This window comes from Rattus norvegicus, chromosome X (assembly GCF_021556685.1).
Source record: "Rattus norvegicus strain SHRSP/BbbUtx chromosome X, alternate assembly SHRSP_T2T, whole genome shotgun sequence".
In the NCBI taxonomy this organism is placed as follows: domain Eukaryota; kingdom Metazoa; phylum Chordata; class Mammalia; order Rodentia; family Muridae; genus Rattus; species Rattus norvegicus.
This window is the reverse complement of record NC_141554.1, coordinates 161,024,679-161,052,032: the sequence shown is the minus strand read 5'-3', so window position 1 is coordinate 161,052,032 and position 27,354 is coordinate 161,024,679. Positions and strand designations below refer to the sequence as shown.

Sequence of the window (27,354 nt, the reverse complement as noted above, 5' to 3'; positions counted from 1 at the left end):
AAGCATGTTCAGACACAGATTACGGATCTTGCTGGGAAATGACATAGAGGAGACAAAAATGCAGGCGTACAACCTATTTTAAAGGAAAACCTCTTGTTTGCTGATACTCAAAATCTCATTTCACTTCATTTGTTTGTTGATGGTTTGTTTCTTTTTTTTTTTTTTTTTTGGTTTTGTGACTGGTTTTGAGATGGTATAAATATGTAAGTCTGGATGGCCTGGAAGTGGTTATGTAGATCAGACTGATCTCGAGCTTAAGCAAAGAACTACTCCTACCTCCTAAATCAGTGGTTCTCAACCACCCTAATGCTGCAACCCTTTAATCCTCATATTGTGGTGACCCCAACCATAAAATTATTTTCATTGCTACTTCATAACTGTAATTTTGCTACTGTTATGGGTTTTAATGTAAATATCTGATACGCAGGATATGATATGTGACCCTCGATTGTGATCCATAGATTGAGAACCGCGGTCCTAAATGCTAAGATTTCAGGAAGGCATCACAATACCAGGCCACCTGATAGTTTTTTGGTTTGATAGTGTTTTGGTTTTGGTTGGTTTTTGTTTTTTGGAAAATATAACCTTAGGTCCCTTTTAGGAGCCTGAAGGGACAGCATGGCGTGGTGACGTACTTTAGAGCAGAAGCCAACCAGATAAGCCAAAAGATTCCCGGAGAGTCCTCTTGCCGGCTCTCTCAATTCGCACAGGCGCCTGTGGAATGGCAGCCTTGCGGGGGCGGAGCTTCCGGAGGATAAGGCGGGTTCTGAGCCGCAGCAATGGCGGAGGAGGCGGGCTGGTGACAGGAGGATAGGTTTGAAGGAGGAGCAACAGCAGCCATGCAGACGGCACACGCAGGGTTAAGCCATACTGCAGGTGGCGCCGACAGTCCGACTGGCCGCTTCTGTCCTGGTAATGCAGGCACAATGGCAGTTCTTCCTAGTGGAGCTCACCCTGTTGCAAGAGCACTGGAAGCCCCCCGAAATTCCAGCAAAAGCTCCGTGCCTTTAACCCAAAGGCCTGGAATCCGACATCATAAATTGTATCCTACCGGACATGGACAGCTGGGCCATCTGCGGGCTGCTTGAAGCGGGAAAGGGGGTAGTCTGGGGGAGGGTAAAAAAGGGAAAAAAAGCAGAGGGACCCACTGATTGGGGTATGTTAACCACAGATGGTCTGGGCATGAGAAATTCCTTGAGAACAGAGGAGGGATGGAAGGAAGGGTGGAGGGAAATGAGCAGGAATGGCCCAAGCATTGTGGAAGATGTAGCCTGGGGATCTTAGACCAGATGCGATGGTTTTAGAAGGCTAAGGAGGCAAAGTCGATTCAAGATGGTGTCTTTCCTGAGTCTCCACCAGCGCCCTCTTCGTGCCTTTCCCTACCTCTTTGGAGGCGGAAATCGCCTGTGGGTCCCTAGCTCCTGATGTCGAACCACACCAAGGACTGGTAGAGAAGGAGCTTAAAGTGAGCGGCAGCGTGCTGGAGGTGTAAGTGTTGAAAGAGTAGAGCATGCTGGGTAGGTGTCTGGGCCATTTTCCACCCCAAGGATGCACTTCCTCAGAGACATCACACTAGGGTGCGCTAAACCAGTCTCTACCTTCTATGGATGCCGGAGGGGAGATGAAGAACCGATAGGAGCCAGGAGAAAGGCGGATGGTCTGATTACTGTGAGTTCCAGGCCAGCTAGGTCTACATAGCAAGCCCTAGGCCAACCATGGCTACATAGTGAGATTCGCTATCTCTTTCCAAAATAATAATAATAATAATAATAATAATAATAATAATAATAATAATAATAATAGAAATAGGAAACTACTAGTTTGAATTTAATGTTCTTTTCTTTACTCTTAGACACTGGATCGCAGAAGATTCTCGCCTCCTCCGAATTTCCATCATGAACTTTCTTGACCAGCTTTCTCTAGTGGTGAACACCATTCAGCTCTTTGGGCCCCCGATTTCCTGTTAAGCCTGGCTGGGGACCCAGGTCTGACCTTATCCCCATCGACTAAGCAGTACAAGTTTCCTTAGTGAAAAGATTCCAGAAATAGTAGCTGCTACATAAATGTGGGGGCCTAATTTTTTTTCACGCACGTAGGGGCCATTTGTTCTGGTGCTTCAATGTTTGTTGCTAGAGAAAATAAAGCTATACTGCTAATCTACATTTGTGTTTATTTTCAGCCTCTAAATTTTCTTTGATTTTTATTTTGTGTTGGAGGAGGGGCTCTGGAATCCAGGTGTTTGTTAGTACAAGGTAAGAATATTCACTTAATATGTATAAGCTCTTTGGTTCAAGTCCCAGCACTGGAAAAATATAAGAAAAAAGTGAATGAAGATAATTTTAGAAATAGAGGAAAATTAAAACTACATGCACTATTGTAGTTTGAATCCTACAAAGTGAGAGGAGAAAAAGAGTTGTCCTCTGACCTTGGAGAGTGCTTGCACATGTGCATACATACAAACACACCAAATAAATACAATTTTTAATTTTAGCATTATAATTCTAAGTATTTTTTTCATCTAAAGTGCATTTTTCTTTCTAGCCAACTCTATTTTTTGAGAAAGGACTCATTGGTTTCAAACTCTTCAGTTTTTTCTTAAAGATTTATTTATTATATATAAATACACTGTAGCTGTCTTCAGACACTCCAGAAGAGGGCATTGGATCTCATTACAGATGGTTGTGAGCCACCACATGGTTGCTGGGAATTGAACTCAGGACCTCAGGGAGAACAGTCAGTGCTCTTAACTGCTGAGCCAACTCTCCAGCAACTTTTCAGTTTCTTATCCTCATCTCTATTTCCAGAGTGCTGGGACCTCAGGCATTCCCCATCAACCTCGGCTTGTGCATAAAAAATAAAATTTAAACACTGTGAAATAGGCACATACGTGATGCAATTTAATATAATTGTTGAATACTTAAAAATTAAAAATCAGCTGGGTGGTGATGGCACACAGCTTTAATCCCAGAACTTGGGAGACAGGTAGATCTCTGAGTTCAAGGCCAGCCTGGTCTACAGAGTGACTTCCAGGATAGCCAAGGCTACACAGAGAAACCCTGTCTCAAATCATTTAATTCTTCCAATTTTTTCTTTCATTTTTTGAAATTCTCGTCTATCCCTTTTTCTCAGCCACATTAAATAGCTAGGATGACCTTGAACAATGCAGGTTCTCCTGCATTGTTTCCTGAGAAATAATTTGGATATGATTCCTGTATATAAATGAACAAATGATTATTCTTGATTAGTTTATGAGCTATTAGTAAGACTTCTTTGAATGTTCTTGATGTACATTAGTGAATGTACTCCTGAAAGTAAGTCTACCCACTGGTTTCTCAAATTCTTAGCACTGCTAATATTCCCCCTCCTAAACCAAATGCCAGCATACCTCCTCCCAAAAAATGTTGTTTATGTAAGAACAAATAGCCCAGAAACAGAGCTTAGGTAGCGTCTCCACCTTGTAAGGAAAAGTGTCTGACAACTGGCATTTAAGGTCAACTTCCCATAAAACATGTCCTACAACTTGGCTCCCCTTAGTCCAGTGGTTTATTTATAGATGCCATCAGAATTTTCTTTCTAGGTTACCATGTTTCTCAGAATAAAGGCTGTTGTACCTCTTCCTTTCTATGATGAATGACTAATTTCTTTCCTTCCATCTAAGTTGAGTTTTCCTGCTTCTTTGCATCCCTCAGAGAGTATATGAGCCTTTGTGTGTTACTCTGAGGGAATGCTGCATGGAACAGAGCAGATGTGTATAGAAGTAGGCTTCTCTCATTACTGAGGCATAACCCTTGTGACCCTGCCTGCTGCCTTCCAAAAGAGAAGGCAACTACTAGTCTTACTTTCAGGGCTAAGCAGTTATCACAGAGGCAGATTCTTTTCCCAGGCCTTAGTCTCTTTCCTTGGATGGGAGTCAAATTGCAGGTGTTAGGAATTGAACTAGGGTCCTTTGCAAGAACAGCTGCTTTTTTTATGTATGTGAGTACACTGTGGCTGTCTTCAGACACATCAGAAAAGGGCATCAGATCCCATTACAGATGGTTGTGAGCCACCATGGGGTTCCTGGGAATTGAACTCAGGACCTCTGGAAGAGCAGTCAGTGCTCTTAACCACTGAGCCATCTCTCCAGCGCCCAGAACAGCTGCTCTTTTTTTTTTCTTGGTTCTTTTTTTTTTCTTTTTTTCGGAGCTGGGGACCGAACCCAGGGCCTTGCGCTTCCTAGGCAAGCGCTCTACCACTGAGCTAAATCCCCAACCCCTAGAACAGCTGCTCTTAAGCACTAAGCCAGACCCTCAGCCTTCTTCCTCTCCCTCTCCTGCTCCCCCCCTCTCTCTGTGACTGTGACTGTGTGTGTGTGTATGTACAAGATTACAGGTTTGTACGGAGGCCAGAAGACAGCATCCCAACCCCTCCAGTCTTTTTTTATGCAGCCATATTGTTGAGGCATCATGGGTGTAACTTCCTTGCCATTTCTAAGAGACACAGTATCATACAGCAGATGTCTTGGTCCTCTATTCTTACAATCTTTCTGTCTCCTCTTCCACAAAGTTCCCTTAGCCTTAGGTGCAGGAGTTTTGTTGAGGCTAGGCTCTCTACAATCAGTTAATTTCTTCATTTTAACCAGTTTTAATGCTCTCTGCTGCAAAGACAAGCTTCTTTGATGTGTGTTGAGAGGTACACTTATCTCGGTCCCCAGCTCCGGGAAAAAAAAAAGAAAAAAGAAAAAAAAAAGAGAGGTACACTTATCTGTGGGTATGTTTTAGAACACAGGAATTACGCTGCTCTAGTAAAGCTGTGATGGTTGGTTCTCCTCTGGGATCCATGACCTCTAGCCCTGGGTAGTTGGCTAGGTTTCTCATACCAGACATGATTTCTCCCAGTTGAGCAGGCCTTAAGTCCAATTAAACAGCTCTTGTTTAACACCAAGATATGAGTGGCACTATTGCATTGTAGCCAGTCTTTTGCTACTTTGTGGGTTCTTTCTTTCACCCTTTCAACCCCCTAACCCTAGATAGGTGAGAAAAAAGGGTAGAGGGAGAGAGGGAAAAAAATCCCTGAATAAAGTCAGGGGTTAGAAAAGGGACAGCATTATTGTTAAACTACTTCCTGCTGATTAGGGGCATCGAGTTCCTTGGGGCAAGTTTGATCTTCACCATCAGGTTATCTAACTTTTTTCTTCTTGTTTCTTCTTTGTGCACAACTATTTAACAAACTTCAGCCACCAACAAACAAATAAACCATGCCTCTCAAGGCCTTAGCATTTATATACCCTCTGAAAAGTCCCCAAAATGCCAAATGTCACACAATCAGAAACTATCTGCAGCTGGCAAAATCACACCCCTGCTACAGCATGAGACAAATTATAGGCAGCTACTACAGCCACCCAATGCAGCCCCACATTCCACACCTGGCATTAAAAGAACATTCATATGTCTGCATTTTTTATAGAAACCAAAATTCTCATTACATTGTACCTCTTTCAGGGATATTTTGCCATGCTGGTCTTTTTGATTCATAGGTGTCACAGCTGGTTAGAACTATTGATTGCTTCCCTCCCTTGGCAGCTCGTATAGACCTCCTGATAGTATGAAAGCTATATGAACTACTACTGTTCAGTGTAGATTAAACTTGAAAGATGAAATTATAAGATTTGGGGTTAAATGAATAAAACTGGAAAAAATACTGAATTGAGTAAGGTAACCCAGACTCATAAACACATATGCTACATGATCTCTGTTAGCTCCAAATATTCAGATACATATATAAGCACAGAAATCAGGAAAGTAAACAGGGACTATGGGCAGGGACACTAGAGAGAGAAATAACAGGATGCAGAGGACATGAAGGGGGAAATGGGAAAAATAGGGAGGGGACTTTAATTGGAGAGGGGATAGGACATCAATACATGAGGAAAGAGGAGGAACAAATAATACTAAGGATAATGAATAAAGCCTCAAGGAATAGTGTTTGTTTGATATATTTTAATTGAAGTTGAGCCACTTAGGATAAGAATGCTCCCCACAGGGCTGGAGAGATGGCTCAGAGGTTAAGAGCGCCGACTGCTCTTCCAGAGGTCCTGAGTTCAATTCCCAGCAACCCCATGGTGGCTCACAACCATCTGTAAAGAGATCCGATGCCCTCTTCTGATGTATCTGAAGACAGCTACAGTGTACTTATATATAATAAATGAATAAATAAAAAAAGAATGCTCCCCACAAGTTATAGAATATCAAAACCCTCAATACCAGGCATGAGAACAAGTTGTTAGTCAGGGAAGTTCAAGTGATTCTGAAACAATATATGTAGGCTATTGGGAAAGATATCACATGCTTTAGACACAATATTTTTGAGACAAAGTATCCCTGTGTAGCCCTGGCTGTCCTGGAATTCCCTCTGTAGATCAGGCTGGCCCCGAAGTGAGAGATTTGTCTGATTCTGTCTCCCAAGTGCTAGGACTAAAGCTGTGTGCTACTACTGCCTGGCCTAAGATTTAGGGTTTGTTTTTTTTTAAGATTTTATTTTATTTATATGAGTACAGTATAGCAGTTCTCAGACCCACACGATCCCATTATAGATGGGATGCCACCATGTGGTTACTGGGAATTGATTGAACTCAGAACCTCTGAAAGAACAGTCAATACCCTTAACCACTGAACCATCTCTCCAGCCCCTCTAAGATTTATGGTTTTGTTTTGTTTTGTGTTTGTTTTGTTGTTGTTGTTTGGATATTTTTTATTTACATTTCAAATGTTCTCCCCTTTCCTGGTTTCCCGTCCATAAACCCTGTATCCCACCACCTCCCCCTTCTTCTATGAGGATGCTCCCCCACCCAACCACCCACCCCTTCCCGCCTCCCCACCCTAACATTTCCCTACACTGGGGAGTCCAGCAGGATCAAGGTCCTCTCCTCCCACTGGTGCCCAACAAGGCCCTCCTCTGCTACCTGTGCAGCTGGAGCCATGGGTCTGTCCATGTGTACTCTTTGGTTGGTGGTTTAATCCCTGGGAGTTCTGGTTGGTTGCCATTGTTGTTCTTATGGGATTGCCAAGTCCCTTCAGCTCCTTCAATCCTTTCTCTACCTCCTCCAATGGGGACCCATTCTCAGTTCAGGTTTGCTGGTAAAATTCACTTCTGTATCTGTCATGCTCTGGCAGAACCTCTCAGGAGACAGCGATAACAGGTTCCTGTCAGCATGCACTTCTTGGCATCAGCAAAACTGTCTGGGTTTGGTGGCTGTATATATATGGGCTGAATCCCAATGTGTGGCACTCTCTGGATGACCTTTCCTTCAGTCTCTGCTCCAAACTTTGTCTCCTTATCTCCTCCTCTGAATATTTTTGTTCCCCCTTCTAAGAAGGACTGAAACATCTGCACTTTGGTTGTCCTTCTTCTTGAACTTCATGTGGTCTGTGGATTGTATCTTGGGTAAGATTTAATTTTTTTTAAAAAATGTAATTATGTGTGTGTGTCCTAAATGTGAGTTTGTGCATATGAGTTCAAGTGCCCCTAGAGGACAGAAGACAGCATCAGATCCCCTGGAGCTGAAGCTATAGGTGGGTATGTGTTCTTTGCTATAGGTGCTAGAAACTGAACTCTAGTCATTTGGAAAAAAGCTGTATATGCCCTTAATGACTGAGACATCTCTTCAGCTCCCCCCCACCAAACAAGGTAATTAAAATATTTTAAATTAATTGAGAATTTCATACAATATACTATAATCATTCACCCCCACCCCTCCCTTATTTCTTCCCAGATCCACTACTGCTTCCTTGACCCTGACTTTGTGTCTTCTTTTTAAAAATAACTCAAGACCAATTTGTGCTTCCAATGTACTCTTGGGTGTGCGGGCCATTTACTGGAGCATGATTGACCAATGAAGGGTCATGCCCTTAAAGAAAACTGATTTGTCCCTCTCCCAGAAGCCACCCACTCTTTTTTTTTTTTTTCGGAGCTGGGGACCAAACCCAGGGCCTTGCGCTTGCTAGGCAAGCGCTCTACCACTGAGCTAAATCCCCAAACCCAAAGCCACCCACTCTTAATAGCTCCCTAGTTACACGTGGGAGCTCAAGGACCTCCTCCCTTCAACACTCGATTGTTGACTGGCTTGATCTTGTACAGATCTTATGACACAGCCACAGCTGTAAAACAAGAAATTTTGTAACTTCTAGGTGCCTCTCCCCCAAAAAACAATCCCACAGGCCAGTTGTGGTTTTTGTTTTGTTTTTTGAGACAGAGGCTGGCTCATTGTGGCCCATGCTGGTCTGGAGTTTAGCACGTATCTGAGGTTTTCCTTGATTTCCTGCTGCCACCTCCCAAGTACTAGGAGCAAGCTATCATTTTTTTATTTGATTGGTCTTATGTGTATGTATATGCATGTTCCCGTGACTATGGGTGCGCATATATATATGGTTCATATTGAGAGTCTTTTTCTATCACTCTCCACTTTATTCAATAAGGTGGGAGTTTTCAGTTGAACCCCGATCTTGTCCATATAATTAGCATGGCTAACCAGCTTATTCCAGTACACCCTTGTCTCTGCCTTGCAAGTGCTCTAATTGCAGGTGGACTGTCTAAACTCCAGTCCTCAAGTTTGTATGGCAAAGCATTTTACCAATGAGCTGCCTTCTCAGTCACAGGCTGTCCTTTTTACCACATTGCATCATCTAACAAGTGATGGGGGTAATTCACAGGTAGGCCTAGTACAATGGTAATTATAGTCCAATGAGTTGGCACATCTTCAGAACCTTGGGTACAACTGCAGTCACTGAAGAGGATTTTTAAAATTAGTTTCATTTTATTTTATGTGTATAGGTTTGCATATATGTCTGTGTGCCATGTCCATGCCTGGTGTCTAAGGAAGCCAGGACATCAGATTTCCTGGAACTGAAGTCACAAATGATTATAAGATACTATGTGGATGCTAGAAATTGACCTGGGTCCTGTGGAAGAATAAGGGGTGCTCTTAAACTCTAAGCCATCTCTGCAGCCCCCATTAAAGATTTTTTTAGGGGTTGGGGATTTAGCTCAGTGGTAGAGCACTTGCCTAGCAAGGGCAAGGCCCTGGGTTCAGTCCTCAGCTCCAAAAAAAAAAAAGATTTTTTAACACAATGGAGACATGTGCTTTATTTCTTAACAATATATCTTTGTCTCCAGTAATAATGGTCTAAATAGGCAGGGCAGAAGCAGGGAGATGGGCATATCTGAGTGGAAACAGTAGATGCAAGAAGGAAGTAGATTTATTCAGTCTTGAAGCTATAGCCACAGGGGTTGCCTAATGGATTGTACATGGTCATGGCCTTCCTCAAATCATTACAAGTCCTATCGAGTTACATTTTTTCCCATAATGGGAATCTAGTTCATCCATAGCCCAACAGGCCTACCCACTTTCTCCAAAGACAAAGACATGCATTGACCCCATTTCCCGACATTTAATTAGGAAAAAATTACAACAAAGAAAAACTCATGCAACAAAAGAAGAGTGAACTGAGGGTCTGGGACTATCAGACAGGGCCAGATTCCTCAGAGGAAGCAGGAGACACAAAACAGTAAGGCACTGCCACCTTGGCCCTTACGGACGGGCATATGATGGGGCAGCTGAGGCTGAGAGGTTTCAGGGCAAGTGCCTACAACACTAAGGAAATTTGGCAGTAGGGACACAAGGAATGTCCCAGAGGCCCAGGCCCACATCAGGCCCAATCACAGCCTGGCTATAGTTCTCTCAGAGACGGCAGGCCCCATGAAAATGTGGTCTGACTTCTGAGATATCTGAAAAGGGACATTGGCCTGGCCTGACCTGGACAATCTGAGGGCAGCTTCAGATGCATCATCAAACCCTGAATGCTGCTGGTACTGAGGATCTCTTTTTAGACAAGTGGGGCCTGACACAGCAAAGCTGAGATACCAGAGGCTGAGCCAAGGCTTGCAATATCACAAAGTAACCAGAACAGGAAACAAGACCCAGATCAACCAAGGAAGAGGTCTGTGAGGCTAGTAACATCCCATGGGGCATATATATTTACATATGGAAATTAAGGTAGAATTACATTAATAAATAGGTGGGTAGGATGTCAGAGCAAGGTGGTCAAGGGCTCTTCTGACATGGGAACACCAGGGCAAGAGGGTGGGGATATTGCTGCTGCTGGTGGGGGAAGCTTGGTCCTGTCATCCCCTCCCCCTGCAGGGCCCAAAGCAAGGCACTAATGAAGGGGGCCCAGGTGCGATGGGCATCTTGGCTTGGTAACCTCCCCAACAACACCAGATCTGGGTCTCAGCCCTGGAAACCCAGGCTAGAGCCAGACACTCCCCCGACTGGGAGGATGGCTCAGAAGTGAGAAGCCCCCTCCTCACCATCTCCCCACTCAGCTGCTGCTGGACACCAAGGTGATGATCTGCTCCAGCTTCTGTCGAAGCTTATGCTTCCGACAAGAGGCATCTCGGTCCAGCGAGGTGAGGATCTAGGGGATGATGATCCATTGGAGCAAGACTCCAAGGCAGTGCCCCACTCCTGCACAAAGCCCTTGCTTCCCACAAGTGCTCTTCGCTCTCAGTGTTCAGTCTCATGCTCCAAACCTCTAACCTCTCAACAAAACCACCCACTTCCCCTTGACTACAAATACCATTACCAACTCTTCTATCATGGCTCATGTGTAGCCTCTTTGGAGAGTGGGCAATACTTGCTGTTATCAATTCCTGCTCCCTCCTAACCCAAACTCCAACATCTCTTTGGCAAATCTGCCATTACAGCCTTCTTGATCCTAGCTCAGGATATGGGGCTGACTCCACCCGGTACTTCTGGGTTCCCTCCCCATTCCCTGCCAGTTCTCTCTTTCCTCTTTGACATTTGAGTCGCCAAGAATGCTGTGCTTGGCCCGGTCCTCTACAGCCCCTTGATCGCCCTTAGTAAGCTCCTTTTTAAAATATAGTACCTTCTATGTATCTCTGGTTGTCCTAGAACTTGCTTTGTAGACCAACCTAGCCTTAAATCAGAGATCTGCCTATCTTTGCTTCCTAAGTGCTGGAACTAAAGGTGTGTACCACCATGCCTGTCTAGGGCTTTATCTTTAGTGTACCTGATCTCCCATGCACATCTGTATTTGTCTGTGTACAAGTGTACATATGGATATACATGCATGTGTGTGGAGGCCAGAGGTTCAATACCTGGTGTCTTTATTATTCCCCATCTTTTAAAAAATGTGTATAGGTGTTCTGCCTGCATGTATGTATGCATATCATATGTGTGTATAGTGTCCACAGAACTCACAGGAGACCAGATTCCCTGGAACTGGAGCTAGAGGGCTATGAGCTACCATGTGGGTGCTGGAAGAACAGCAGGTGCTCTTAACTGCTAAACCATCTCTCCAGCCTTCCACCTTGTTATTTGATATCTCTCATTGAACATAGAACTCAGTGATTGGCTAGACTGGCTGGCGCTCATGAGCTATGGGAATCTGCCTATCTCACCCACTGCATCATCAGAGCCATGCAACTAGGGGTCCATGGAGTGCATCAACATACCTCCTGACGGTACTTGGTGACATAGAAGTAGAGCTCACTGAGTGCACTTAGGACATTGAAGTCATTGGCATGGAGGCGGGACTGCTCCACTAAGTAGGCGTCCATGTCCTGGTCACTGATGGATGCCATCTTTGCAATATCTCGGTAGTACCTGTAGAGACCCTGGGTGAGTCAATCATGCACATGTCACAAAAGCCAAAGCTCATGCCATCAGTGTTTGGCCAGCCTCTGGGGCTTTTTCTTGTATCTGGCCAGCCTCAGACAGGTTGTTTAGGCAGTTCCTGCCTGCCATGAGACACACACAGCAGTATCCCAGGGCCCACCTCTCCACCCAGCTCTTGTAATTGGGAATATCCTTGGCATAGAGCAGCTTGTTGGAAGGTGAGTCCTTGCCCAGGCGGTGCTCTGATGTGGAACAGGAGTCCATGAAGGTCTGGGCTACCACAGAGAGGCAGGCATCTGTGATGCTATTCTTGTGGATGTCAAACACGAATTGTGGGTTCTTGATCACATTCACCCAGAAACGCAGAGGCAAGCTAAACAGAAGGACATACACTTGAGACTCTCTAATGGCCCTATGTTTCCCCCACTACCTTCCTTCACACTTTGTTCCTGTCTGAAGTAACAGGAGAAACATGTTTAGGGTAAATGGCTTTTTCTTTTACCTTCTGCTAGACTCAGCAATGAAAAAGAAGTAAGAGTAGATGGCTTTTTGTCTTCAATCTCCACCCCTGAAACATCCACTATCTCCACCTGTACCATGCCATCAGTGTCTCTACACTGCATAGCACCCTAGAAAAGGTCAATCCCAGTGCTAGACTAGCAGTTCCCATCTGCACAACCCAGCAGCACCCACCTTCTATATTCATATTCAGTTCCAGGCCACACTACTATTCCACCCCCTCCCCTGCAAGGAAGGATATTCAGCTGCCAGTCAACCTGTCTCCATTGGCCTGGGGGCTTAGCTAAATAACTAGGCTCTTCCTCCCACCCACCCTCAAATGAGCCAGCAGCAGCCAGGAACCAACAAGTACCAGTTGCTTTTCCAGGTGTGGCGCACATCAGGGTCACTGATCTGGCGCTGGTCAGCCTGTTCATCCAGGAAGTCAAACATGTACTTGATGGCCAAGGGTAAGGCTGAGCCCCGGTGGGCTGTACTGAACACAGTTTCAAACAAGTCATCCACAAACTTCTGCAACGTGCCCTATAAGTGACAGTAAAAGAACCATGTCAGGAAGTTCCCCAAATCTGACAGATAGACAGGGGCAGGATAGCTCAATAAAGAACTTCCCTGAAGGGCCAACATTCTTAAAATGGACCTTTGCTTGACCTCAAGCCTAGAGGTCCTATTGCAAAGGCCCTGAGAAAGTGGCCCCTGTCTGGTAAGAGCATCTCATGGCTAAGACTGGACTAGAAGATGTCTATGCAGACACCAAGGGAGCCTGGGGCAGGCCCACACCTTGGTGGCCAGCAGCCTTGTCAGATATATTTCTGAGACCATCTTGCTGCCACGGTCTCCCTCTCGGTGATCAGCATGGTCGTGGTTCTTCACCAGATGCCACAGCTTGGTGCCCGCCTCCTGGTCAGGTGTGAGCATAGGTGCTCGGGAACGGAGGCTATCTGGGCTGCTGGCAGCACGGAGCAAACTCTCTAGGGCAGAGGACAGATGTGACCCTTAAGCCATACAGGCCCTAACCATTACCCACCCTCTTGCTTCATTCTCTTCCAGAAGCCCAGGAGTTTATGGGACCCACCTATCCTTGCCACCCCTCCCTATTAGGCTCTACGGAACTGAAGACCACTCAGGGGCCCAAAATAATGAAGGTCTTTCCAAATGGATCAAGATAGCTACTTGGGGATTCCTAAGTTACGGCCTTAATTAAAGAGCATAGGACCAGGAAAGGCCACCACAATGTAGATACCTACCATAGCGACTAAGTGAACGGGTGAAGGTGAATGAGTTGGCCATGTTATAGGCAGACACTTGTTTGGGCACCAGTGCTACTAAGGAACCATCAGTCACCTGGAGGTCCAAAGATACAGAAGGAGCCAAGGGGCCACCATTCATTCAGACTCTTAATATGCATGTACAGTGGCAACCAAGGCCCTATGAGAAGCACTCATGAATATAGGGATAAGGGATGGGAGGAGAACTCGCCACTGCTCATAGGTGTCCCTGGGGCTGAATAGACTCTAAGTTCCTCACCTGGTAGTGAGCCAGTGAGTTGATCCTCTTCCAATCACACTCAATCTTTGTAGTGATATCCTCATCTTGGAGGATGATTCGGGCCATACGGCCCTGGCGCCATTCTGTAGGCCACAGTCAACTTTTAGGGACATTCACCCACACAAGGACTTAGACACACTCCTTTTAAGGAACAGAGCTCAGGTACAGAATATGAGCTCCCTGGGAGGGTTGGATACGTGGGAGCTAGGAGAAAAGGCAGGGACCTTACCCAAGTCCATGTCCTCAGCTTTGGGGCGCTGAGAGTATGGAATACCCTTGTACACGGTATCCAACAGCTTGTCTTTGGCCTGGGTGATGCTATCACAGTTAAGAACCTTCACCGGGACCTGGGCACTGCCCTCACTCTCCGGGCACACACAATGCAGAGTCTAAGAATAAAGGAACCTCAGCATGATTCCTAAGCCAGACTCCTCTACCTCATTTCCTGCTCACATGGCCCCATGCTCACCAGGGTCTTATAGTCGATCTGCTGACGGATGAGCTTGTCCTCACTTAAGGAGTAGCGGGCCTCGCCTGTTATGGCATCGATGGGACCTTTCTCCATCTGCTGCTTGATGGCGCAGTACAGCAGGAAGAGTGGCTCCCCGGCGCACTCCTACACTCAGGGTCAGGGGCATAGCTGGCTGCCTGTCTGGCCTATCAATCAATTGTACCCACCCCTGGACATTCCTCCCCTGCAACCCAGCCCACCCAAGCACACCTTCAGGAACTTATGCAGCAGGAATGTGAACCAGTTGGTGAGCATCTTCTCAGCCACTGACTCTGTCCTATGGTAAGAGATAGTCCTAAGGCCCTGGTCTGACAAGGGTGAGGCTTGAACAGAGGTAGGGGCCCAAGCAGGAAATGTAAGAGTGGGCTGGGGGAGAGGCTACACAAGATAGTTACATACCTGCGCAATAGCAGCTTTGGGTGGTTCTTGCTCTCAAGGTTTTTCTCTATGAGGTCAGCCAGCAGTTGCTTGAGCAGCCCAGTGGCATAGTCAAGCCGACTCTGCAGGGCCACCATGGTGAGTGAGGCCACAGTACCACGGTCACGCATGGAGAAACTGCTCTGGGCCTCCAAAGTGTGGATGAAGGTGAGCAGGAAGGCACGGCTGTGCAGCAACTGTCCAAATAGGCGCAGGGCTTTCTCCACATTGGGGGGAGTCTGTGGGGACCAGGGAGTCTCAGAGACTAGGAAGTGATTTTGTTTATGGGGGAAACAAAACATGGACAGGCTTCAGGGGGGGCTCACATCCAGCTCCTTGAGCACTGGGTGAGCCTCAATGCCAGGGAAAAGTACGCGCACAGCATAGGTCCGGTAGTCCAAGAAGGGGATCTGCACACCATCCATGTGGTTTGTCAGTTCGTTGATATCTGTCTGTAACTCAGCAAAAGCTGGGGAAGAATGGGGCAGAGTGAGTTGAGCAAGAGGCAGGGAAGTTCCTCAGCTCCCACACACTGTGGTGTTACACCCCCTGCTTTAGGCACCTTCCTTGCACTCCAAGGCCACACGAGACTCCAGGTTGTCCATCTGTAGCTGAAGTCGCTTAAGTGTGCGGTCTGCATCCTGAGTCTTTCGCTTGTAGGCAACCAGTACAACAGTGATGGCCAGCAGCAAGAGCCCTCCTCCTGCTGCCAGCCCCACCATAGCCGGTAAGGTCAGTGCCCGATCAGCAGTGATGTGCAGGGTGCCCAACCAGAACTCCAGGCCACCCACCAGCACCTGTAAGGGCAAGCTTGAGGTGAACCAACTCCCACACACAGTCAAGGCTGCCCTGGTGGCCTCCTGAGCCCATACCCACCATAACAGGTTGCCGGCCTGTCTGGCTAGGGGAATCACACAGAAGTTGAGTATCTGAGACAGTTAGTGCACATGGTTGTCCTCCAATCAACACTGTGTAGTTGAGGCGGGAGCTGCCAGCTGCAGCAGGGATCAGGTTCTTGCCCTAGCAGTGGATAACCCACACATAAACAGTCAAGCACTCCAGCTCTCTGCTCTTCCCCTCCTTTCTACTCCCTATCCTTATCTCCAGCACCTTCAATACAACATGCGAACCAGGTTTGACATCTAGCACACCAGAGGGCCCAAGTGGTTCAAAGCTGGGATCAGGGTAGTAGGTGAAGGAAGAACGGTTGAGGGAGCGGGCTGCCTGCACGTGGTCCAGCAAGAAGCCAAACTCATCAGGGTGCTCGCCTTGGGCCCGAGGCTGAGGATGCCCAAGGAAGATGCCAGGGGCCTTACATAGCATTGCAGTGTCGTTGATCACCTGGCATGTCTGTGAAGACAATAGCAATTACCTCAGGGAATGAAGCTATGAGTAGCAAGGGTAGGACAGGGATAGAAATCCACTACTCACATTAGTGGTCTCAATACCACGGTACTTGGCTCGTACACGGGGTTCTTGCACTGTCAGCAGATGGGTTCCACTCACAGTGATGGAGGTGCTTCCACTGCATAGATGGGTAAAGGTCTCAGGCTCCCTTCCCACCCTGCCTGAAGTTACCAAGGTTTTTCTGAGAGCTCAGAGCCTCTGACCTTGGTTCACTCAGCAGGTGCCAAGCTCTATTTGGGAAGGACAACTCTGTGGCCCCTACTAAGGGGAGGGTTCAGGAAGGAGGAATCACTTGATGCCCCAAAGCCCCAGTAACAGATAAAGCCCCAAGACTTTCAGGGCCCCAACTCAGTCCTCAACCCCACTGTCCTCAGGTTCTCACTTGATGATGCTCCAGGTGGGCTCAAGGTGTGTGACAGTAGGGTCCTGAGTGTAGGTATAGATGACTCCAGTGCTGGAGATGTTGGCATGGTCGATGGCAAGGATGATAGGGGCCTGACTGGGGCCCAGAGTGGAGATAGGTGAGATACACACGATTGCCTCAGCATCTCTCCTACACAGGTAAGTAGGTAGGCTTGAAGCAGATGGCCTGGCACCTTCAGCTACCCTGCCCCCATAGCCCTCCACACATTGCTCAACTCTAGACAGCTTGTACTCAGGCTCACCTCACAAACTGGCACTCTCCATCTCTTATAATAACTGTGACCCTGCTACCAGCATCCAGAGAAGTTCCAGAGATGGTGAGCCGAGTTCCCCCAGAAGCTGGGCCCCGAGTAGGACTTACACGGTCAAGTGTTGGGGTCTAGGGAAGAAACAGTCCTTGAGAAGAGGTAGAGAAGCCAGCCTCATCCAAGGGCCACTGCACATTTCCCCAGATAGGGAAGGAAAAGGAGTAAGTAGTTAAACCACGCACCACAAAGCTGTAGAGTTGCTGGGACTGTGTGCGGAAGTCAGCAGAACAATCACCTACACAGAGCTCAGCAGGCCCAGGTGGTGGGCTGGGCACCAACGATTCCTCCATCTCACATACGATCCTAAGAGTCACAGAAGGTCAGGACCAGCTGTGGTAAACAAGGACAGGGTGCTCACATAGCCACACTCACCTTTCAGCACTGACATATTCGGTGGGAATGGAGTTACAACGTACACCAGCTACTCGAAGGCCAACCTCACGGGAAGTGAGGCCCAGGTTCTCACCCACAATGGTGACCCGGGTGCCCCCCTCCTTGGGTCCTGTTAGTGGGTGAATCTGCAGAGAAGGATAACAGGCAAGATCAGGCCAGATTCACACATGCCCAAAAAAGAAGATAGGATTTGGAGGTGAAGCTAACCTGGGTGATTCGGGGATGGCTGCATCGGGCCCCCTTCTGGCTTGGGTGCATCCAGTTACTTTTGGGAGCTGGGCAGTGAACCCGAAGCTGGCACCTGTGCTCCGAGATGCACCAGCCACAGTTGAATCGGGGATCAGCCTTGAGGCAGAGGCCACAGCTAGGCCGCTGAGCCCAGCACTTGTAAAGAAGGGCTGTAGGCACAGGAGGCTACTGATGGAGCAGGCAATGGCAGAAAAGCAGAGGGCTCTAGGACCTCCAGACTTGCCCCCAGCACTGCCAATCCTGCCCCCAGGAATCATGCTCCTTGGCCCCATGTCACCCCTCACCTCGGAAGCTAGGAGGCTTATCAATGGGGAAATCTCCATCCCAGACCACAGAGAAGTCCAGTTCAGTGTCACCAAACTCATCACCTTCATAGAAGTACTAAGAAAAATGGAACCATGAGCACAAATAAGATAAGCAAATTCCTTGCCAACTTAAGGAAGGAATCCCTCAAAAAAGACTAAAAAAGGGCCTGCCAGGGCCAACTAGAGGCTTCCACATAAGTAAGCTAGGCATAGACCAAAGCCAACCAAATACAAAATACAGTAAAATATTGCCTGTGCGTGTGTGTGCGCGCGCGCGCGCACACACACACACACACACACACACACCACAAAAATAAAATAAAACAAACAAAAAAATAAACTGACTGGCCCACCCTGCACTCTGGGTCTTACCGAGGCATTCTGGCACTGCACGCTGCTGCTATTAAAGCGCACTGCAGGTACCCGATGTTGCCGCCCCTGTACACGGACCACACATTCATAATTCTTCTGCCCTGACTGAGGCTGTGGCAGGTTCTTAGCCCGCAGAGTTAGAGGCTGCATGACACCCACAGGAATCAAGAGGTCCCCTCGAGGCAGGATCTCTGGGCAGCCCTGGGAGGAGAACATCAGTCAGAGGCATACTGGTCTACCTACCTTTCTCCAGGCACAAGGAAATGGGAGAGCAAACAAAAAATGTGAGAGGCCAGCCCCCAAGGAGCCCAGCCTCTTGCACAGTGCACAGCACCACCTCACCTCAGGGCTGTGGACCCTGCCCTCCTGGAAGGAACACTCGTGTGGGTGGCTGGTGCACACATGACGGTACTTACACCAGTGGCAGGGGTAAGGGCTGCCAACACAGGACATACACCTGGAGGGAGAAGTGGCTTCAGAAATAACAGAGAAGGTCATACTGAGCTGTGTCACCTACCCACAAGACACACTGGGGAACAAACGAAGAAGGCAGGCAGGACCTGCCCAAGCCACATAGTGAGGATCAGGATTGGAGAGAGTGATGACAGCAGGAAGACTCAACAACTCACCCCCGAAACCCTAGAGAAAGTTACAGTGCAAGTCTTATACATTTCAGAGCACCTATCTACTATCTCCAGGGCTAGGGACAGATTCTGGACCAGGTACTCACGACTGGAGGGCACTGCAGTTGTAGAAGACAAAGTCAACCCCAGCAAACCTCACACCAGTCTCCATGGAGAGCAGCTGAAGCCGCACAGTATGAGTTGCCCCTGCAGCAAGCCAGATGGCTATCACCAACTAGTCTGGGATCCTGCCTTGCCCCACAACACTCCAGATTGCCCCATCCCACTGACCATGCCCTCTGGTAAGTGTCTGGAGCTCCTGAAGAGATGGTGAAGGGCATCGTAGCTCTCCAGAGGGCAGCAGAATAGCCTCACTTTCAGTCACTTCCTCAAAGGAACAGCTCACACCCAAACTGAGGTCTGGCACATTGCGCATGGCTACTGTCAGCTAGAGGAAACAGAGGGCTCAGAGGAGGGTTCAGCCTCACTCATGAAGCATATACAGGGCCAAGTATCCTCTATGTCACTTACCTGCACCCCAGAGGATGTCACTGATACATTATTAGGCCGAACCCGCACTTGTATACATTTGTTCAGCTCTTCTGCAAAGCCGTGTGGGGCAGAGGCACCTGGACAGGCCCCTTCACGGCAGCACCTGCAGGAGGACAGGCCAGAACAGTCCGAGCACTATCCCAGGAGGGCCCAGATTGGGGTGCAGTAGAGGCTGAGGTGGGACAGAGGACAGCATACCCAGCTCATACTGCCAGGCAACAGTGTACCTTGGCCTCATCCCCTGAGATCCAAGGGACGTCACTCAGGGTAGAAGTTCCGCTCATTAGCTGGAGAAAGTGGAGGAGAAGGGAGGGAGGGGAAGGCTCAAGGCTGGGAAAACTGGGCAAGTGGGTGAAGGAAAGTAATAGCAAGTGTGGCTGGCTCCTGTCCAGCTGGCAAGGCCCTCCTAAATCCTCTGTCTCCCAAGATAATGGCCCCAGGGATCCCACTGCTGCCCCACATCCCGCACCCTCTTCCCTCACCTGTGCTGTAGCACACACCAACCACAGTGTGGGTCCCCTGAGCCCAGGCATGCAGCACAGCTCAGATACTGCTCACAGGTCTCCACCGGGAGTTGGCTCACCTGGGGACAGCCACATCAGCACACAGCCCACCCTTGCCCCACCACCCACCACCACCCACCACGGGCCCACCTGCTTCTCACTCAGGAGGTAGATGTGTCGGTGGTCAGGGCTGAAGAGCAGGTCTCGAAGTATGGGGGTGCCCTGCACCACAGAGACCGTTTCATATAGTTGGGCATCCTGAGAGCCATCAACTCGCACCTGGGCCACAAGACAGTAAAGAGAAAATGACAAGTCAGCTTCATGCTACCATAGCTCCCTGCACCCAGGGCATACTCTTCAGCCAGGGACTTTCTAGATTACAATCGAGCTGGTTAGACATAGCCTCCTTGAGCCTGTACTCAGTTTGTAGGTTTATAGCTCCAAAAGCCATAGTCTTAGACTGAGGCAAATGCGATCCTCAATTCAGCCAAAACAATGCTGGTGAAGGTCAATGGCAGAGGAGCCACCAAAGGAACAGGACTCCGTTCTTGAGGCTTAACCTGGGAAGTTATCACACTCTATCCAGGATTACCCAGGCTCGTGTGCATATTCTGTCCCTCAGCCCTTCTTCTCATAGTATGGAAAACATCCCCAATTCCACAAGACAAGGGTTCTAGGACTAACCTTCTTCAAATTACCGCTGCGTGTACCGATGAAAACCACAGAGTGCTGGTGGTAGGTGTAGGCAGCCACACTGGCCATGCCATCAGTGCTGTCAGCCAGCAAGGGTAGCCCCTCAATCACGTGTAGGCCACCCAATGGTTGATTCAACACTAACCCACAGAAGTTTCCATTGATCTGCATGGGCTGGTGACACAGGAGGGGTGAGTGAGAGTTCAAGCTAGACAGATGCTATCAGATTTCACATTCTGTAAAGGAGCAGAACTTGGAAGCCACTGCCCTCTGGACATGCTTGACAGTTTGTTTCCCCTAGAACCCCATGGGAAAACAGGACTGGGGATGGAAAGCAGGGGAAGGAGAAGCCTGGTCCTTTAAGACGAGATAGAGCAAGGAGAAAGGTGGGATGAATCTAGAGGCAGGAAAAGGAAGATGGCAGTATATGAACAAGACACTGGCCAAGATAGAAGAAGAGAAAAGAGAGTAAGACTCTCAAGAAAGCTAGAGCGGGTATCAAATCAAAACTAAGCTGCCACTCCCATGACCATGCCAAGCCTAGGACTGGGACAAACAGCCACTCAGCAGAAGGGCAGAAAGCCAGAGCTGTCATATCCAGCACAGGGACAGCAGGGCAAGCAAAGGGCTCACGGTGTTGATGCAGGGCAGCTCCTTATTCAGCAGCCAGGGCAAGGCCAGCGTGCCCTCCCCACGGTAGCACGATTGGATTCGGCGCCGAATGTGGGCATTAATGCTGCTGAGGGTGAAGAGGCAAAGGATGGTCTGCCGAGGTGGGTTGGCTCGATTCTTCTGGCCTTGAGAGAAGATGGTGAAGAGCACATCCTCGTCGGCTGGCACACCCAGAGCCTGGGCCAGTAGCAGGCCTGGCTTGGCCAGATGGGCACTCTGCACCAAGCGGTACTCCACACCACGCCAGGAGCAGCCAATAGGGAACTCTACGTAAGAGTAGAACTCTGAGTCCCCGGCACACATGCGCACAATCTTAGATGTGAAGAATTTCTCGCCTGCTGTATCCAGCAGTGTCTGCTGGGTATCCAGCTGCAATGTTAAGAAGTACACGAAGGAGGCACTGACAAAGCCATATATGTAGTAGATGTCAAAGGCAGGGTACAAGGACAGTGTGTCTGAAGGGATCTTGATCTGAGAAGAGACAAACTCATCCTGGTACACCTGGAGATTAGAGCAAAGTATGAGGGTGGGATGAAGGCCTGCTCCCCACCCCACCTTGACTTCCCAACCCTGTTCCAACAATGTGGTTTTCCAAAGGTTTCCCCTGTGATCTCCCATCTGCCCGGCCTCGACAATTACTGGGATCCATGTTACAGAGTGCAATTGGCCTCTCTATAGACAGACTTTCCACAGGTAAACTCTGCCCATTTTCCTGTCCTCAGCAGCTGGTCTACATCTATGTGACAGTGAAGGGTCATAAATTCCTCTCTCAAACAAAGTTTTCCCAAGGACCAGGACTAAGAGAAAGGAGTGAGTAAGATCTGGACTCATAAGAAGCAGGGGAAAGAGGACAAAACCAACAGGCTCACCCACCAGACTGAACATATCTCCACTGTCCTCATCGTCGATGAGCTTACGGGAACTCAAGGTGGGAAAGTACTCAGACTTGCCATCAACAGCGGTGCCCACAAACAGCTTGCTAGGCCCCTGGCCCTGTTCAACAATGACGCCAGCCATGGAATCAGGCTCCTGGGCCCCTGACAGATAGTGTTCCTTGCGATGGTGGGGCTCACCCAACTTGAAGAGGTCATCCAGACGCAGGAACTGGCAAATGCCCTGCCAGATGCTGCCACAAGCTACCAAGCGACGGGCTGCATAGTCTATGAGGAGCAGCTTGTTCACATTGTCCACAGGCACCAGGCGGTGGGAGCACACACGCATGCTAGGGGGTGGGTAGCAGCGAGCATTGTCCTCAATGGGCCCTGTGACATGGGCCCGTAGCTCAGTTAGATTTGAAGCCAGCTTGAAAACTCGGTTCACGGCACCTACAAACACCTCCCCAGTCACTCGGTGCACAGCCAGGTGAGTCAGTGTGGTATCTGTCACCACAAAGGTACGAAACGGCCTGCTGCTACCCAGGCACCCTCCTATGGTGAAGAATAGCAATGGGAGAAGGCAGACAGTGTGCATGACCAGCAGCTGTAACGCGAGGGACAGGCCTGAGGAGAGACAGCAAGTGGGAGTCAGATGCCCTAGGCCCAATCTACTCTCCCTCCTTCTGCCCTGCCTGGCCCAGTGACCCTGGCAGTCCAGGTTCAGTGCTATACAGGGGCAGGGCAATTCATCCAACGTGATAGAGCCCCAGATGGTGACTGAAGCTAAAAGAGGGGAGGGGCCTCTAATAGGGCAAATGAATGAGTGACAAGCACAGGCAAGCTTGCAGGCCATCAATCATACCCCACTCCTGTATTGGAAAGAAGCCAGGAGGCCTTGTCTCAACTGGGCCACACCCAAGGGGGCATCAGAGCCAGATGCTTGAAAAGATGGTGTGGGAGGTTCTCCCAGAACTGGGACCCTAACATTATACACGAGGAAACACAGAGAGAGAACAATCACAAGTTGGAATTTGGGGTGCTTCTTTATGAGTGGCACTGCTAACAGGAGTCCTAGAGCAAAGCTCTGGAGAATTAAGGCCTGAGGTTGGTTTCAGTGCCACTACACCTCCCAACTCATGGCCTCAGGTGCTTTCTCCCCTTGAGGGCCTTGGCTGCCTATCCAGGAGTCTGTTGTCTGGCCTTTCCACTGCAACACAAAGCCAAGACTCTTGCTGAGACAGACATCAGTCAAGCTTTGCTCAGACACAGGCAGACAGATGCTCAGCCAGGCTTGTGTGGCTCTCCCTGAAGAGCCAAAGGTTAGTTAGAGAGGGATATAGGCAGAGGGCTTTAACCCACTTTTGAGAGTCCCAGAAGTCTTATATGTAGAAACCAGCACCCTCAAATACAGCTGAAGCCTTAGGGATATGGAGCACTCTCCCCTCCCCTAAACAAATAGGGCCAATGTTGGCACTTCACCCCCAGGCCACACCCAGCCAGCTCCACGCTGCAAAGACAGCAGAGCAGTGTCTCTGTAACCAATGGGGCAGTGCTCAGTGTTACCCTCTCAGTGCCCAATTCCCAAGAGACACAGGAGGGACTCAGAATGGGGTGGGGGTTGGTGGGGGACACAGCAAAGAGAAAGAAAAGCCAGCATTTGCTAGAACATGGAGCGATTCCAGCTTGAAAGTGCCAAGTTTCATCTCAGAATGATCAGCTCTGGGGCTCTTTTGTCGGGTCTGCATCCCAGACCCCTCATGCAACAACCAGAGAAGAAAGGAAGGCAAAAGAGAAAAGCAACTGCATCCTACCCTCACCTCTTCTACACTCTGCGGAGAGCCAAATTTTAGGAACTGGCCAGGACAGGTTGGGAAGGAGACCTGGAAAGTCGTAATTTGCAGCCCAAGACCCCACCCCAGCCCCCACATCTAAGTGGCAATCTCAGGCATCACAGTCGCACCCAGCCCCTCTGCTACAGCACTGCCAGCAAAGAGCACGATGGTGAGGAAAGCTCCATACACATATGCAAGTCCACAGCCCGCTCTTCCACAATGCTCCCCTCTGTGTTATGAACCCAGCCAGCCCTGGGGACACCCCGGGCAGACCCGCAGATACCTTAGTCCATGCAGAAGCTACAGTAGTGCTCAAAGATGCTGCTCTTTCTCTACAAAAGGGTTCTATCAACCAATGGGACTACGATCGAGTTGGCCGTCTCTTCCCGCTCTGGGCACGGAGTGCCTGGAGAGCCTGATCTCGAGAGGCAGGGAGGGACAGGGCCTGACCCCAGAAACCATCTGGACCCCCAGGCTGTCTGAACCTCTGCCATCCAGCAGACTATTGGTGCACGGCCTTTAAGGATGGAGACCACCTACCTACCTGTCCCTCCACCGCGGCTGACTCAGGGTGTCCACCCGTAGCCACGTGGACGTGCCCCCGTGCCCTACAGCCGCCCCCCCTCGCGTGGCCCCGCAAACTCGCCCCGCACGTTGCAAAATCTGCAACCGCCGCCGCCCACACACTGGGCTGGCCCGCGGCCGCCTGGGCCTTTTAAACCCGGACCGTACCACCACACCGGGAGGGGGCTCTCAGAGAGGGCGGACCGGAGACCTAAAAGGCAGAGCTCGTGGTGGGGTGGGAGGCCGCTGGTCCCTGTGGCCCAGGACTCTAATGCACAGAGCAAACCTCTGATTGGGTCTCTGGGGATCCTTTCCTGAGAAACAGTCCCCTTCGCTCAATGGCTGAGTCCTAGGCGCCGGCCTCACTACACCCCCATCTCCCTGCCTGCTGCCTCCAGCAACCCTGGAATCCGTGCGCGGCCGAGCCACACCCCCTTGGGCCTGGAGCGCGCGCCTCCAGCAGCCCCGGGCCACCTGCTAAGGTCACAAGATTTTGCTTTGGCTGGCCCATCAAAACCGCACGAGCAAAGATTGCACCCTAACTCAGGACTCTTTCCCCAATGGTCCATAAATTGGTGAGTTAATGACATGCAAATACCTGCCACGAAGCTTGGAGTACTGCAACTTAGAGCCGTTTTCACCTAGTTCTTTCCTCAGCAAGTCACCATGACTCTGAATCTGCTGAATCTGGGATTCAATTCCATTGCTTTCTTTTTTTCTTTCATTTCTTTTCCCTTTAGTACAGAGTGGCCTCGAATTGACTACCCTTTTGCTTCATCCTCCCAATCACTATGGGTTTGTGCCACCACATCTGCATTTTTTCCATGTTGCTTTGAGATAGTGCCTCCTACTGTGCCCTAGGCTGACCTTGAATTTACAGTGATCCTCCAGCTTCACCTTCCCATGTTCTGGAATTAAAGATTATTTTCCACAGGTACAGCTGTCCTTTGTGTGCGTGCACACGCACATACCCAAGAAGACCAGCACAGGGCATTAGACACCATAGAGCTGGAGTTGAAAGCAGTTGTGAGCCACTGAATGAGTGCTAGGAACTCAAATCTGTGCGACAGTAGCAAGTGCTTTTAACCATTGAGCCATCTTTCTAACCTCTTTTCTCCCCTTGTAAACAGCTTTATTGAGATATAATTCACTTTTCATATGAGTCGTGTGTTTAATGTACACAGACAGTTCAGTTGCATTTTAATATAATCCCTAAAGATGTGTGTGTATATATGTGTGTGTATGTATGCATGCATTATGTGTGTGTGTGTGTGTGTGTGTGTGTGTGTGTGTATATATATATATATATATATATATATATATATATATATATATATCCAAGCTCTGGGAAGCACTCATGCCCTTACTGACTGTGGAGTTGCCTCTTAAGGATATCTCACAGAAATGGAATCATACAATATAAATGTATGTAGTTAGGCTGGAGAGATGGCTCAGTGGTTAAGAGCACTGACTGCTCTTCCAGAGGTCCTGAATTCAATTCCCAGCAACCCCATGGTGGCTCACAACCATCTGTAATGGGATCTGATGCCCTCTTCTGGTGTATCTGAAGACAGCTACAGTGTACTCATATGAATAAAATAAATCTTTAAAAAACGTATGTAAGGGGTTGGGGATTTAGCTCAGTGGTAGAGCGCTTGCCTAGCAAGCGCAAGGCCCTGGGTTCGGTCCCCAGCTCCAAAAAGAAAAAAAAAGAAAAAAAAAGAAAAAACGTATGTAGTTTATGTCCATTCATTCATTTAATATTTCCAAGATTTTTCAGAGTTGTACCATGGATCAAGACTTGCTTTTGGGGCCAAATAATATCCTGTTGCATGGGTAAGCCATGTTTTATTTATTCTTTTATCAAGTGACAATTTTTGAATTGTTTTTCTCTTTAGGCTGTTTGCATAATATTACTTTTGATGGTTTGTAGGTGCTTGGGCCAGGGAGTGGCATTATTAGGAGTTGTAGCCTTGTTGGAATAGGTGTGTCACTGTATGTATGGGCTTTAATGCCTTTGTCCTAGATGCATGGACGTCATTTTCTGCTGGCTACCTTTGGAACAAGAGGTGGAACTCTCAGCTCCTCCTGCACCATGCCTGCCTGGGTGCTGCCATGCTCCCACCTTGATGACAATGGATTGAACCTCTGAACCTGTAAGCCAGCTCCAATTAAATGTTGTCCTTGTAAGACTTGCATTGGTCATGGTGTCTGTTCACAGCAATAAAGCCCTAAGACATTACTAGAAATATTTCAAGTCATTGTTTGTTTATAGATATGATCATATGGCTCAGGCTGTTGTTGAATTCCTATTCTTCCTACCTTTTTACCACCTTCCAAAAATTGGGATTACACTTCTTTTGTATTCATGTGTGTGAGTATGTGAGTGTAGAAAGCATCTGTACCCTTGTACACATGCATGGGGCCAGATCAGAACACTTGATGTCTTCTGCTCTTTGACTTATTGTCATTTGTCTCTGCTCCTCCAAAGTTGTGTCTGTGGATGCATGTATGCCTATGCTTGACTTTTTACATATGTGTTGAGAATTCAAACTCATTTTCTCATGCTTATAGAGCAAAGGTTCTGACCTGCTGAACCAGCTCCCCAAACCTTCTTTTAGCATTTTTGAGACACTTTCTATGTACCTCTGTAATTCACTGGAATGTAGACCAACATTCTAGGTTGTCTTTAAACTTTCAGTAATCTTCCTGTCCCTGCCTTCCAAATTCTGGGGTTAGAGGTATTTAATATCACACCTGGCTCCTCTTTTCAGTTTTTACATTAAGAGAGAGTCTGGATAAGTTGCCCTGGTTGGTCTTAAACTCACCCTGTATCCCAGAGTGGCCTTAAACATGTAGTCTTCGTGCCTCAGCCTCAAGAGTAATTGGAATTATAGGTGTGAAGGACAAGTCCCAG

At 48.5% G+C, this 27,354-nt stretch overlaps 2 protein-coding genes and 1 long non-coding RNA gene across 4 annotated transcripts; 2 read left to right on the top strand and 1 right to left on the bottom strand.

Moving 5' to 3' along the window:
* Positions 1-747: 747 nt before the first annotated feature.
* On the top strand, positions 748-2,171 carry Lage3 (L antigen family, member 3). Its single transcript, NM_001106345.1, has 3 exons — positions 748-1,042; positions 1,360-1,488; positions 1,853-2,171. The coding sequence occupies exons 1-3, from the start codon at positions 840-842 to the stop codon at positions 1,965-1,967; spliced, it is 447 nt and encodes a 148-aa protein (NP_001099815.1). The 5' UTR covers positions 748-839; the 3' UTR covers positions 1,968-2,171.
* Positions 2,172-8,771: 6,600 nt separating this feature from the next.
* On the bottom strand, positions 8,772-24,561 carry Plxna3 (plexin A3). Of its 2 annotated transcripts, NM_001107581.2 has the most exons (33): positions 24,418-24,561; positions 22,040-22,665; positions 21,128-21,667; positions 20,486-20,668; positions 19,952-20,080; positions 19,781-19,881; positions 19,278-19,401; positions 19,038-19,194; positions 18,854-18,953; positions 18,466-18,580; positions 18,124-18,324; positions 17,731-17,827; positions 17,405-17,595; positions 17,177-17,322; positions 16,987-17,107; positions 16,739-16,875; positions 16,456-16,626; positions 16,098-16,191; positions 15,777-16,016; positions 15,543-15,686; positions 15,229-15,463; positions 14,993-15,135; positions 14,649-14,905; positions 14,460-14,526; positions 14,208-14,354; positions 13,968-14,127; positions 13,718-13,821; positions 13,438-13,534; positions 12,971-13,161; positions 12,546-12,715; positions 11,835-12,047; positions 11,512-11,662; positions 8,772-10,451 (listed from the first exon to the last, which is right to left on the bottom strand). In NM_001107581.2, the coding sequence occupies exons 2-33, from the start codon at positions 22,634-22,636 to the stop codon at positions 10,356-10,358; spliced, it is 5,619 nt and encodes a 1,872-aa protein (NP_001101051.2). In that variant the 5' UTR covers positions 22,637-22,665; positions 24,418-24,561; the 3' UTR covers positions 8,772-10,355. The 2 variants fall into 2 exon arrangements, with proteins under 2 accessions (NP_001101051.2, XP_087455844.1); XM_087599718.1 differs by lacking the exon at positions 24,418-24,561 and having other exon boundaries at positions 9,216-10,451; positions 22,040-22,906.
* Positions 24,562-24,864: 303 nt separating this feature from the next.
* LOC102548378 (uncharacterized) lies at positions 24,865-26,686 on the top strand. The gene is made up of 3 exons (XR_015647045.1): positions 24,865-25,012; positions 26,209-26,273; positions 26,464-26,686. It is a non-coding gene; the product is annotated as an uncharacterized LOC102548378 (long non-coding RNA).
* Positions 26,687-27,354: the final 668 nt, after the last annotated feature.

Excerpts from the sequence above, each read along its gene's own strand:
- Lage3 (NM_001106345.1), top strand. The coding sequence starts at position 840 with ATGCAGACGGCACACGCAGGGTTAAGCCATACTGCAGGTGGCGCCGAC. Across the intron at positions 1,043-1,359 it reads GGAATCCGACATCATAAATT|CGCCCTCTTCGTGCCTTTCC; the intron begins GTATCCTACCGG and ends AGTCTCCACCAG. Across the intron at positions 1,489-1,852 it reads AGCGGCAGCGTGCTGGAGGT|ACACTGGATCGCAGAAGATT; the intron begins GTAAGTGTTGAA and ends CTTTACTCTTAG.
- Plxna3 (XM_087599718.1), bottom strand. The coding sequence starts at position 22,894 with ATGGCCTGCAAGCTTGCCTGTGCTTGTCACTCATTCATTTGCCCTATT. Across the intron at positions 20,669-21,127 it reads AGCTGCCCTGCATCAACACC|CCCATGCAGATCAATGGAAA; the intron begins GTGAGCCCTTTG and ends CTGTGTCACCAG. Across the intron at positions 19,195-19,277 it reads TGACATCCTCTGGGGTGCAG|CTGACAGTAGCCATGCGCAA; the intron begins GTAAGTGACATA and ends TGTTTCCTCTAG.